Here is a 13503-nt window from a genome sequence, read left to right as displayed (position 1 = left end):
AGTGTTGAAGTGTTGGTGGAATTGTTGTTTGATTACACTCTGCTTCTGCTCTTGTGAACTTGTTCGGTTCCTCTAAATTGTGATTCGAACTTCAGCATGTTGCTTATTACAGACTTTGTATAATGATTTTCTTTACTGTTTCTAATGAGCCAAATACATATATTTATGTCCTTGCAACTTTTTAAAGTGAGAGGGCATCAAAATTAACTTGCATATTGATAGTTTTATGATCTTTTGATCAAGAATATGATGTGAATGTTTAAAAAAATTATTATTATAAATGAATCAAGTATTTACTTATATTCTGACAAATCTTTATGAATGCCTTCTTTAGCATTATAATGAGGAAATAATGAGCAGATTTGCCTATACTTCTGTGACTTATTGAGCACTGAAGATGTGTCTCGAGCTTCCAAAAACTCACATAAATAGGTTTTATTACAGATTTTCAAGCGAGTGAACTACAGAAAAGTTAGGCTGAATACCAAAAGCCAGGGTTGGGCAATTTACATATATAGATACCCCCATATGTATATGTGTGTGTGTGTGTATGTGTACACACACACATAAATGTAGCATGTTACATGATTAATATACTGCATACAGTGTATTTACACCTAGTAAGAGTAGGATCCAGGAGATTCACCCTCCTCTCCTCTCTGACATTAGAGGCCTCACTGGCAGTTCTCAAAGGTACATTTCAGTCTCCACGTACATGGATCCCCTTACGTTTAATGGAACTCACTCGAGTGTGTGTGGATACATGTTTCCATGATTCATCCAAATGCCGGAGCGTTAACCTGTTCTTCTTCCTTTCCTCTCAGTTATCTCACTTTGGTTTTGGAGGTAGTCACCACAGATGAAATTTCAGTGTGTTGCCCTTGTGATAAATTAATCATGGTGGATAAACCTGAAAGAGTAAAAACAATTTTTCATCAAAAAAAGTTTCTAGGTTACGTTCAGAAATGTTAAGTAAGCACAAAAGAGGAATAAACATTAGTTCTGATTGCATTTCAAGATCAAAAAAGAAAATCCTCATGAGTCCCTCTTAACTTAATGTCATGGTTCATGGTTTTTGCAATTTCAATCCTTTTCTTCAAAATGCTTACCTATCCATTTTCTCTTGTCCAAATGTATGACTACAACATACAGAAGAATGTTTAACAGCCATTAAAATATTCCAGTCACATTCTCCAGTTCATGTAAAGTGCTGTATCTTCTCTAAAGTCAAGTCATGTCACTTTACAATACCTGAGGATGTGTCCCGCAAAATGCTTTCACATAGCTGGTATGTGCTGTTCATGGAGATTCAGGTTTTCAGCTGTATAGCTTTAGCTCTTTCTATATGCCAAGTCAAAGCTTCCTCTTTGGGATAGAAAGTGATATCTTACATGCTTTTAAAATGGAAAATGTGTCCCTAGAGCTGCGTTTTCCTGCTCTCAGTAATAACAAATGGAATTAACAATGAATAATATTTAAAAGCTTGGCTCTGCCAAATCTCGGCAGCAGATTGTAAGTAGACGTTTTTGTGAGCATCTGTGGGACAGGGAAACTAGGTGTCATTACTGTGTATGCCATCATCTATTGGATATAAATATTTAACATAGATTGCAGGGATTAATCTCATGAGTCCTTTATTCTTCACATTTGGGCTGCAAAATATTAGTGAAACCATGTAGCATTTATTCACTTCCAAACATTTCAGAAAAGACCCTGATGTGGTAGAGACCTGTATAGTCTCTGTGGAGTGACAGGGAGAGACTTCATGAGATGAACATTTTTAGTTAGTAGACCACTTGGTTTTCCGCATTCTTTAGCAGCAGCGATTCTGGATAACTCAGTGTTTTAGGGTAATGAAATTCAGCATTAAGAGAAAAACAGTCCCTGTTTGACCTTGATGGCTGACTCTTTGCAGTGGTTGTCTTCATCTCGATGGAGCTCATTTGGCCTACTAAAGTCATGTGGTAACTCCTCATTGACTATAACTACATCACAAAAGCATGTTCTCAGTAGTGGAAAGTGCTTCTGTTTAACAGAGAATAGCATCTTTAACTATGTGATTCTGTAAAATGCTGCCGGATGAAGTAGATATATAAGATTAAAGGAAACAAATGCATAGTATTGGAGCCCACTGCTGCTGTGTTGTAGTCTGAGCTCTGGCACACAGTTAGAACTGAGTGAATGATTTGAATCAGATTATCCAGCTAATTCCATATCCGCTCTTGTTCAGAAAAATACTGGAATGGACATATATTCCAAGTTCTTTGTTTGAAATGCACGTTGTTCAGTAGCAATCAGAAGACCAGTTGATATATGAATAACTGTGATGTCTATCTGCTATTTGGACAATTGTAATAATAATTAGGATTTACTACCATAAATATTTGCAATCACAAAGTCATTACAGATTTTTTCTGCTTTTGCAGTGCTTATTTGATGCTTCCTTTTTTCTGTAAGCAGTGTTGCCAGCTCTCTCATTCACCGTGTTAGTGTTCAAAGCAAGCAAATACATGTACAGGAAACTTGTGTTAAAGTCTTTGCCCTCCAGTAACTATCTGCCATTTTCTGTTTCATTTAAAGATAACCTTTGGAGGCATGCCTTTTTCTGGGAAGCCAAGTTCTAACAGTAGGAAAAATTTCAAGGGCTGCATGGAGAGCATCAACTATAATGGCAATAATATCACTGACCTTGCCAAGAGAAAGAAATTGGAACCCTCTAATGTGGTAAGAGCATAATTTAATGGTCATCTACACTTTTGCTTCTTCATCAAAGGAGACTAGAAGGTTCGTGAGTTTGCGTGGCTGATATCCTTCTGGTATACTGGAATGATACAGAACACAAACCAAATTTTATCACATGCCCAAAGATCTTGCTATATGTACATTTGTGACTTCTTTTTTATTACTATGTCTGAGGATTTTACTTCTGGGGTCCCAGTTCATCTTTCCAAAATTAACCTTCAGTATCAGATAATCACTTTTAGAAAGAAAATAAGCTGAACCAGTATGTACTTCTTTCCTTTCCTCCCAAATTATAGTAGTCCAAACCCAGTGCAGACAAGCTTTATTATTAAATCAATTACAGCTTTCTCATGGCTTTAAACTCTGGTATCTTCCATCCCTGTGGAGCTAGTTGGATTGCTGGAGTGCAGAAGTCGTCCTACAGGCCTTTCTGGTAGCTCTGAAAAGGCTCAGTACATTAGATTTGAAAATCATTATTTAGCTTATTAACATTACAGAGCTTATTAGCATTTTATTCTATCTTTTTCTCTTGCTTAAGCATTCATAGTTGCTTTCATGTTCAAACTTGAGACTTTATGGGCAGAGCGATTAAGAAAGAATGTACTTTAATTACTGTATTTTTAAGGCTCTAAATGTTCCTAAAATTGCTTGCCTGCATACAAAGGCAATGCGGGTAAGAAATAAATGTATTATTGCCATGAATTTGAGACAGTCTGAATAAGTTGTTCAAGACTTTCTCCTATACAAGTTTACAGCATTCACAAAGTGCTGCTAACTATATGTATGGTCCCACTATTGCTTTTCTCTTCATGTAATAAAGATCTACACATGCAGCAATGATGAAGTGCAAAGGATTGATTATTATTTGCTTATTCCTTGGATATTAATACTGAAGTTCATGTAATTGTATGAACAATATGGCTAAATGGTCAAGGTAATGTGAAGGATAATTTTGAATATGGTGATGTTTGCCTGTACAAACTCAGTCATACAGCCTGGTAGGTAGAACCTTTTCTATACATTAATTTCTTTAGTGTTCTCAAAGGCAGAGAGCATGGTACATATGCCATGGAGGAAGACTCCACTTTTAGAATTTTTTGGCCCAATTGCATGAACGCCAGAATCTTTGACTTATTTTTTTTTCCAAAATTGCCCATGATTTCCTGTCTGCAGTGCATTTTAAGCTTGTAAAGTAACCATGATTTTCAAAGATTGAGGCCTGATTTAGAAAAGGAACTCTGTACAGGAGCAGTCTTTCCATTTCACACAGTCGAGCCCACTGCAAGTTAGTAGAACATATTCATTAAACCTCTTTCTGAGCAGAAGTGTTGCTTAAGAGGTTTCTGTAGTGTAAATCCTATCTTTTCACAAGTATGACATAGCTAGCAGGACTGAAAATTGTATGCCAAATAATCTCTCTGGTTTTTATTTGCTTGTTACTTTATCTGTTTGTTTTTACGATTGTTACCTGTAACATGAAAGTAAAAATCCACAGAAGAAGCTTTAGCAGTGTTAGTGCTACATCAAGAGGCTATGGCATGCTAGTTTAATGTGATGGTGCTGTTGATTTCCAATTCGAAGAATGGCTATAAAAATAGAAGCAAGCTTTGTTTTCAGTAGAATTACTTAAATTGCTTCAGCACTTCAAAAGCAAAATCAATTTTACTCTAACTAAATCAACATGGATTTTTATGTTTCTTACAAAAGCTTTTTTTTTCCTCCTAGTTTTTAGTCTGATTTACCATGAAAAATAGACTCAATTGAGAGCACCATTGTTGTTAATCATGTTTATGATGATGGCAGTTAAGCAATCCAACAAAGATCAAAGCTCCATTGTAGGAGATCCTGTACAAACCCACAACAGTAGGCACACCTTGCCCTAAATGGTGTATTATATGAAAAGGCAAGACAGACAAATGTAATGATGTGGAACACAAGCAGAGTAATCAGTATGGTGATGAGAAGTATCATAAGGTGGGGAAAAAAACAGAGGAAAGAAGGATGTTAAAGAGGTGTGCGGCAGAAGAAAAACTATTCTTAGATACAGGTAGTTGAATTTCAGAAATCACATAGTGAAAGGGACTTGACAAGTTAATTTTACAGAATGAGGAGGCCCAGAGAATCAAAGATGATAATAAGATGATAATCTTGATTTTTTTAGGTCTCATATACATAGGTATATGAGCAAAAAAGCACCACCAGGCATCTTTTTACTGAAGAGTAAGGATGTAAAGACAATTTAAAGTACTTTACACTTAAATAAAGTCCATCACTGACTTTAATAGTGTATTTCTTTTAGAGGGTAAAAATAAGGGGGAAAAATTGGCAATCCTTTTTGACTGGTAAGATGGCAACAGCTCACTGGGGAGAATGAGTCAGTCTTGGGCAGTTATTGTTCTTACTAGTAGAGCCTGATTTGTTTTCACAGAAGAAAATGACACAAATTGTAAAGATGCCCGAAAGGGAGAGTCAGGGAGACAAGAACAGCCAAGAGAGAGAACAGAAGGGTCTGCTCTTCTTCTGAACCAAGTTGCAAACAAGAGTTGGCAGTGACTAACTAGCACAGTAGATGCTCACTCTTGTATACAGCTTGACTCAGGACTAAGACAGAAATGGGAAACATGCTTGTAAACAATCTTGCAGTCTATCTTTTCTATGTTTTCTACTAATATATAACAAGCTTTGTAGGAATTTTATTACCTTGCATAGCTGAAGAATATTGACCCTTATACCACTAGTGAGAAGAGGCTAGAATATGCAGCTAACAAGAAGCAGCCCAGAGAAATTTGAGTTTAGGAATTTAGTCACTTTATCAAACCCATCCAGAGGTGTATTAAGGGCAAGCAGTGTGAATACTAATTTGATTTAGTTTCTACAGAACAGACTCTACATTTTTAAAGCCTGTAACTGAAAACTGGTGAGGAGAATCGTATTTGCTACCTTTCATCTTTACATCCACTAGGTCTGTGCTCCACCCAATTCTGCAGCTGTATGCCATGTATTACTAAATTCAATCATATACAAACTTAAGATGACTCTTTTCATTAAATTATTTATATTGAGTGAACATTATGTTAAGCCCAAAGATGAATAATAATGTATTTTGAGAAAAGTACTGAAATAACATGATAAACATTAGCATACATTGCCTGTACGGTATGAGCCATCCTGATTTAACAGGTATTGCAGTCTTAATAAACTCATTACTTCTCATTTGGGAGCTATGTATTCAGCCAGTAGCTCTATTAATTGGGAAAGGATTTAAGACCCAGTAGTAGTTCCACAAGGGATAACATCTGATTGTGGGTAGGAAGAATTGATTTATAAGAAGTAAACATGAAGCTAATTTTCAAGACAGATTAAAGATCATTATACAAAGCTCAAGCTACCCAAATTAAGATCTTTTTACCATTTCCCTTCCAACGTAGTATGAAAAATTCTCTGTTAAGACCAACAGTTTCAATATAAATGCACAGTATATTTTTGACTACAAGATGTCACTGCCCAGAGAACTATTCAGCAAGAAACTGAATCTACAGAAAAGGATCTATTTCTCTCTGAAAAATGGGGATGCCTTTATAGAGACAAGATGCAGATTAGATCTAACTCTTGACTTTGACCTAGTGAGCAAACTATATCAGATGGGCTGTACTTAAGAGAGTTGTCTTGTAAATTACAGTCAAAGAGGGAATTGATAATCCAGTTCAGATTAATGAGTAGCTCAGCAGGGAAAATACTAACTAGCAGAAAAATTAGACTTATATCTTCCTTAAGAAATCTTTCATGCAGTTCGGCTGCTGGTGGTGTGAAAAAGGATTTGAATGCATTTAATGCCATTAACATTTATAGGTGTTATACGTGCAAGTATCCAAAGTATCAGGATGACAGGAGAGTGTCAATTGGATATGAAAGCCGCCTTGTTACGAGGAAATTGTTAGTTCCTCTCGGTAATAAGGCAGAAAAAGAAACTCTTAAAAATGTCTAATAAAATGCTTTCTGAGCATTACTTAATTGGTATCTAACTGAACTGTGAGATGTCAGCTCTTATGAAATGCTGTTGCCTTCTGTGTCTCCAGAGGACTGTGTAACAGAAGCCATGACTGTGGTTGTGACCATAGTGACTGTTACACTGAGGATGTTAACAAAGAGTTGATGAGGGTATTTTAGCCACTCTACAGCTCTTTTTTTTTCTGTATTTAAAATCTGTGGTTTAACTAAAAGTTTTCTGTAGCACATTTGGAAATATTGAGACTAAAACTATTCAAACAAATGAGTTAACTATTTGGATTTAATGGTTAGTTGGCTGAAAACTTTTAAAATCTCAGGCAACTTTTAAACAAAAAACGCCACTCAGAATAGCCAAGCACCTTAGCAACAAAGGAGTTAAGTGGAGGTCCTTTGCCTTTACTCAGACAGTAGTTTTGCTCCTCACATTATAATTTAAAAGTTTCCTATAGTTGTTTTAGCTGATAATTTTCCTAAATTCTTGGATATTTTCTGTTATCCATGGAACACAGGTGTGTGAAAAGAACATGGTTTGTAGTGCTGAGGTTTTATCACAAGGATAGGAGTGAATAATTTAGATCAGAATGAAGAAATCTCTAGTTCCATATTACTGCAAACATCATTTTTTCTCAATCAATGATGGAGGCTGCCAACCTGGTAGTCTAGTTGATACTAGTTCTACTGGCCTTTATAGGTAGGCTATTTTAAACCCTTGGAATCAGTAAACTTGACTGGATTTTTGTCAGTGTCCCAAAGAGTAAAATTTTACAGTGTGAAAACTGCAGTTTCTTTTACCGAGAAAATAATTTACTACAAATATTAGGCATTGATCATGATCATGTACTCCAAATCCTTCTGTTTCATTAAATGAAGTATTACCTTATCTAGTATTATCCAGTAGAAAACACAGCAGAGAGGCTGGCTCTTCATGAGGTATTATATGTCCTTTCACAACTTCATGTACTGTATTGATTGACACATTGATATAATGGTATTTGGAAAGCTGTATTTCAATTTTATAAAAGGATGAAGTACTGCTCTGTTGTAGGCATCTTTGGAGACCACTGGAGTTTCTCTGTGATTAATTTCTTCATCTTTGAATTTGGAATATTACTGCTTTTATCTAAGCTTTATCTTAGTTAGACTTTAAGTGTTTAGGGCAAAGACTGCCTCTTACTGTGTATGTGTTCAGAACAAAATATAATGGGGCCACTGCTAGACAAAACCAAAACATTAGCAACAACATTATAATAGCAACAATAATAATAGTAATAGCACATCAATCACAGTAGTCAAGGTTTAATAAAACCTAGAATACTTTTCTAGAGGTAGCTATGAATTTAATGGAATTTTACCATTTTGCTTATGTTTTTGCTTCTTTTTGTTTGTTTGTTTTACTTAGGGAAATTTAAGTTTTTCTTGTGTGGAGCCACATACAGTGCCTGTCTTTTTCAATGCAACCAGTTACCTTGAGGTTCCTGGTCGTCCAAGCCAGGACCTGTTTTCAGTCAGTTTCCTTTTCCGAACCTGGAACCCCAATGGACTTCTTGTCTTCAGCAACTTTGCAGATGACCTGGGGAATGTTGAGATTGACATAAATGAGGGCAAAGTCAGCGTCCATATCAATGTCACCCAAGTGAAGAAGAACCGAATAGACATCTCATCAGGTAAGTGTTGCTTTATTTTAATTGGTATCATTTTTCTTGGTGTTGTTTAAAAGCATCATGGACCTAAAATAAGAACAGTTGTTTTACAAAATTGAAAATTTAACTATATTAAATCCTCTTTCATTGAGTAAGAGGTAGAATAATATTGAAACAGTTGTTAGATTAAAAAAAGAAGACACAAATATTCTGTCATGAAACCCAGACGAGGTATGGCCCCTTATCTGTGAGGCAGCATTGCTTCTTTTTTCCTTCCTTCCATCTGTCTTGCAGTCTTCCCTGCAAAAGGATTTGGTTTCAAAAGGGGATGGTACTCCCATGTTGAGAGTAGCCTAATAATTAGGTTGCTCCTGTTACTTCCTAATAAATAGGAAGCTCTCATTAAAGAAAAAAAAAAAAAACCCAAACCCCAACCACATTTGTTTTAACCACAAGGCTGGCATGAAAAATACTGTGGCATTCTCTAACTGTGCTCTTTAGAGTCATGCTGGAGAAGTACCAGAGTTTTAGCACCTAGCTAAGGAGAATTTGGAAAATACTGGGGTATAAGGTTCAGGATTAGGTTTGTTGCTGGAAGAAAAAGGGCATGCATTAGTGATGGTTGATCAGCCTTTTGATATTACATGATACTTTGATAAATTATTTATTTTCAGTCTGGATTCTTTATGGGCATTTCTGGATCAGCTGTGGCCAGTACACTGTTTGCTACATCATGTCAATTGACACTTTTCTCAGCAGTCATAACCTAATCATGCGTTGGAAGAGACAGGGTTGCTTTGCAAATGGATCTAGCTCCACGTGAAAAAACCCAACCCGGTGATTATTTCAAGTAGCAGATATGGCAACCTAATTTCTTAGCCAAAAAAGGGACACCTTTTTTTGACTGAAATCATCTGTGGTTCCTGTTTTTTCCTAATTTCATTGTGGAGTCTTCAGTGTTCAACAGGATTGATCTACTGGTATAGCTCTGAAGGAATGACAGTGTTTTTATGTCTACTTACTTGGTTGATTTCTAGTTGAAAATACATTGTCTGTATAGTCATATAAACAGGGATGTGAAGAAATGTCAGAAAAAATAAAAAAATGCCTTTTTTAATGAGAAAACATATTATGTAGGAAAGTAACATTTCATTTGGCACTTGGACATTTTTATGAGTTTTCTCTTTTCACCCTATTAATGAAATAGGGTGACATTAAAATAATGAAATAGGCATGAAATGAAAATAAGTATTTTAACCATAGAACTGAGTAAAATATGAATAACAACAACTAAAAATCAGAAAATACCTGTTTTGTAAAATTAAAGTGGTTTTATGAAAAATATGTACCTCCTTCCATCATTACATTTTGCTTTAGCATAAAAAGTCAACAACATAGATTGCAAGCTAGCATTTCATTGCCTCTGTTATATAGATACTCTCATAAAAGAATTAAGTAATGTTTTGGTACTACAGTAGGATCTTGAACAGGAGTGTTTTGTTAAGGTGCTAGTGCATCATAATTAGGAAACACATGAAATTATCAACCTCAATTCTTTCTTCCTTAGCTCTACCTAGTACAAATCCCAGTTTACAGGGAGAAGTGGCTACGCACAATACTTCTTCATGAGCTTTCTTCTGACTATCAGCAATTTGCCACTAATTTTGCCCAGTGTGTGTCTTGATATAAAACCATTCTGAGATGCCATTATGTTTACATTCTGCTAAGAAAACACATACAAACACTTTGAATTTGCTTTTCTGCTTTCCCTTAGACCTTCACCCACAACAAAACCTCCACAACTACTGTGGTGTCGCACCAGAGTTTTCATATTCTGACTTTCTTCTGAAATATTCTAAACTGAATGTTCTTCAGAGTAAATCTTTTCAGTCTGTATGATCAGTTTACTTAATAGCCCAAGAATCAAATGCAGCTATTCATTTTTATAGCCACGATGCTGTTCTTAATCTCCATCAAATCCACTATCTACATACTACAGTTTGAGTATCTTAAAGAGTTAGCAGTTTCCTTTGTTATTACAGTTTGTACCGCAGTAAAAATGCATTTATTGTTTAATTTTCAATGTGTGGACTTTTTATATTTGCGTAGCTATCCTGGGAAAGTATTGATTTATTTTCATACCTTCATATTTATTTTCATGCTTCGTTGCAACAGGCATTTCAGTGCCTGTGAAATGAATTGTGTGTGTGAACACAGGAAAGCAAACTATGGCATCTGCCAGAGAAGGCTGCAGAAAGAACACTGCTCTTGTACAGCAAATATCACGGCGACCTTCTTGTTCCCTTTTTGTGCAGGGAATTAAGACGTCAGCATATAAACCTGCTGGGTTTATGCAGAAGTCACTGCCTTGGGCACAAAGATTTCTGTCTGTTGTGGTCCTGTAGACTTACTTTCATGTGCAGTTTTTAGTGCCAGCTTTCCATGTTAACATGGGGACATCAGCAGTTCATTCTGAGGCATAGTCTAATGCTGGCTCTAGAAACAGTAATTGAACAGACCAGCAGGAATTCCATGAGAGGACTGTATGCTGATGTGGAGGTGGCAGTTTATTCCTTCATGTCTCTGCACTAAAGATACTAGTGTGGAGCACAGTTCTGGTTTATCTGACTTTCAGTGTCATAATATTCTTTAAACACATGAAAGCTGCATGCACTGACTTGGGAGCTCTGTCTTAGCGTGAGTAGAGTTCAAATAAATGGGAAAGTCTAGCCTTCGAATGTATCAAATATAGTTAAATTCCCATGTTTCTCACTGGTAGGTGAGCACTGCAAACCTCCTTACTGAACTACTTCATGAAGGGCTTCATGGTGCCTGGGAGGGATCAGACAGTATGTGAAGATTTTCTCGTCGACTTGATGTAACTGTCGTACCTAATTCACTTGAGCATTTAGTTTAAGAAGAGAGAGGCAGATGAAGTGGTAAATGCTCCATCCCTGGCAGTGTTCAAGGCCAGGTTGGATGGAGTCTTGGATGACAAGGTTTAGTGCAGGGTGTCCCTGCCCATGGCAGGGGTATTGCAACCAGATGATCTTGAGGTCCTTTCCAGCCCAAACCAGTCTGTGATTCAGTTTGAAATATTTTGTTTGCACTTTACAAAAATAAAAATGAAATAATGCGTAGTAGGAACAGTTAAAGGAGCTGCACTTCTAGTCCCGTATAGTATACGGACCTCTGTTTACTACTTACCTATAGAATCAGTAAGTGAAGAGTTTACAGGACAGTGTAAAAAGGTTTGTAGGCAACATCAAATAATCAGCAAGCAGAATCAACTGACAGTTAAAAAGAGTGAGAGCTATTTCTAATCTGAGAAATCAGAAATAGGTTTATTCTTTATTTTTTATGCCAGTTCTACTTTTTCTGTTTTACATACTGTATATAGTGAATGAAGGGATTCAGTAATGTGGTCAAATAGAAAGCATGAATGCAAAATGTAGTAAAATGCAACAGACTTTTGTGCTGACCTGGTAAAGTAGAATCTCAGGTTTTACTTGGCGTGGCTGTGCCTTGTGTAACAGTGGTCAAACAACTAGACTCTGACTTGTCCTGGGCTTCAGCCTGGTGAATGGTGGAGGCAATAAAGAACTGTTAAATCAGTAATACTTTTTTCACTGTGTCCATAAGGTGTACACTCTTTTGCCCATAACACAGTTTTGACTTAACAGAATATTTTACTTTACTATGCAGTTTAGCTTTCAGTTTGTAGTACCTATGAAAGCGACAAAGATGCTTAGTCCTTGTGGTTATACCTACTGCTTGATTTTGCTTACTGGGAAGAGTTTTTCATTTTTCCATGTTCTTGCCAGTCATTCCTTCAAAACAGGTCTCCAAACAAGAAAAAATTCCTTCCCTTCTCTTCCCTGCCCAGCACTCTGGTAAGTGTCCAGTAAGCACTGTTGAGTTATGAATAGACCGTTGAGACTATCATACAGTGTCAATGGCCTGGATTTTGCTTTTTCTTACGTTAATCTTATTTAGACACTACCACCATTTGATTGATTAGAGTTATATTAATAAATTTGCTGTTAGTAAGAGGAAAATCAGGCCCATGGAGAGCTGAAATAAAGATTTAATTAGAAGAAATAAGCTACTGACTGTGCAGAATTACAGAGGTGAAACACTTAAAAGCTTGTATATAAATCAAGACTTAAATGTCCTATTGACTTTTTCTCTGCAGAGTAAACTGGGATTATTATCTTCATAATTGTGTATGTCCCACCATAGGGATTAATAATAGGAGAGAATCTCAGAAAAGAGTCAAGAGATTTATCTTTACTGCTTTATATAGTTTTGGATTAAATTCTGCTTTTGGCATCATGGGATTCAGGAAAACTTCCTGAATATTGCTGGCTTTACCCAAGGGATTGATGGGAGCAATGCTAGGCTGAGAAGATAGAAGGCAGAAGTGTTCTTGCTTTCTTTAATAACTTTTTAAAAGCAGATTTCCAGTGTTGTTCGAATACCAAAGGATTCTGATGCTCTGCTACAGTTTGAAAAGTAATTTAATTTTAGTGTATGATACCTGTTTACTCTAAGAACCTACTCAAAATTTGTGATCTTGCAGTTAGAACAAATTGCTGATGAAATTGAATTGTTTGATAATGTTTTACAAGCTAATGTCTCCTTTCTTGAGCACAGAAGAAATCAGCAACAGGAAAATGTCTTCCTCCCACACCTCTCTTTGCCAGAAAACCTGTTCTGAATCTCTTCCCAAAGCCACACACAAATGCTGTTCAGTGCAGGGTTAAGCCACAGCCTGTGTTCCAGTTGCCATCATTTCTTCCACTTAATTATATCTACCTGGTTCAGCAGCTTAACCCAAATTCCTTCTTAATGAAACCAACCTTTTCTGAAGCTTTCAACATGGGGAAGAATTGGTAACCCATTAACAAACATGAAGAGTGTTGCTTAGACATAATAGTAACACTCAAAATAGCACTCCTGAGGAATCATATAATGGCTTTCCATTGTTTGTAATCGGCAAACCTCAGATCTCTGTTTCAATACAGAAGAGAACTTCTCTGCCTCTTGAGAAAAGGCAAAGTTTTGATGCTGGCACATTCTGAAATAATCTCCTGATTTATCCTGTGTTTAC

General features: G+C 36.3%; 1 protein-coding gene across 1 annotated transcript in view; it reads left to right on the top strand.

Moving 5' to 3' along the window:
• The window catches only part of CNTNAP2 (contactin associated protein 2), a 1011284-nt gene that overhangs the window by 476057 nt on the left and 521724 nt on the right, over positions 1–13503 (top strand). The window contains exons 7-8 of the mRNA XM_030508582.1: positions 2581–2724; positions 8150–8414. Coding sequence (XP_030364442.1) covers positions 2581–2724; positions 8150–8414 — 409 coding nt within the window. The remainder of the gene's footprint in view (positions 1–2580; positions 2725–8149; positions 8415–13503) is intronic.

This window comes from Strigops habroptila, chromosome 1, assembly GCF_004027225.2.
Source record: "Strigops habroptila isolate Jane chromosome 1, bStrHab1.2.pri, whole genome shotgun sequence".
NCBI lineage: Eukaryota > Metazoa > Chordata > Aves > Psittaciformes > Psittacidae > Strigops > Strigops habroptila.
Note: the sequence above shows the minus strand (reverse complement) of the source record. Positions and strands in the feature narration are given on the sequence as shown.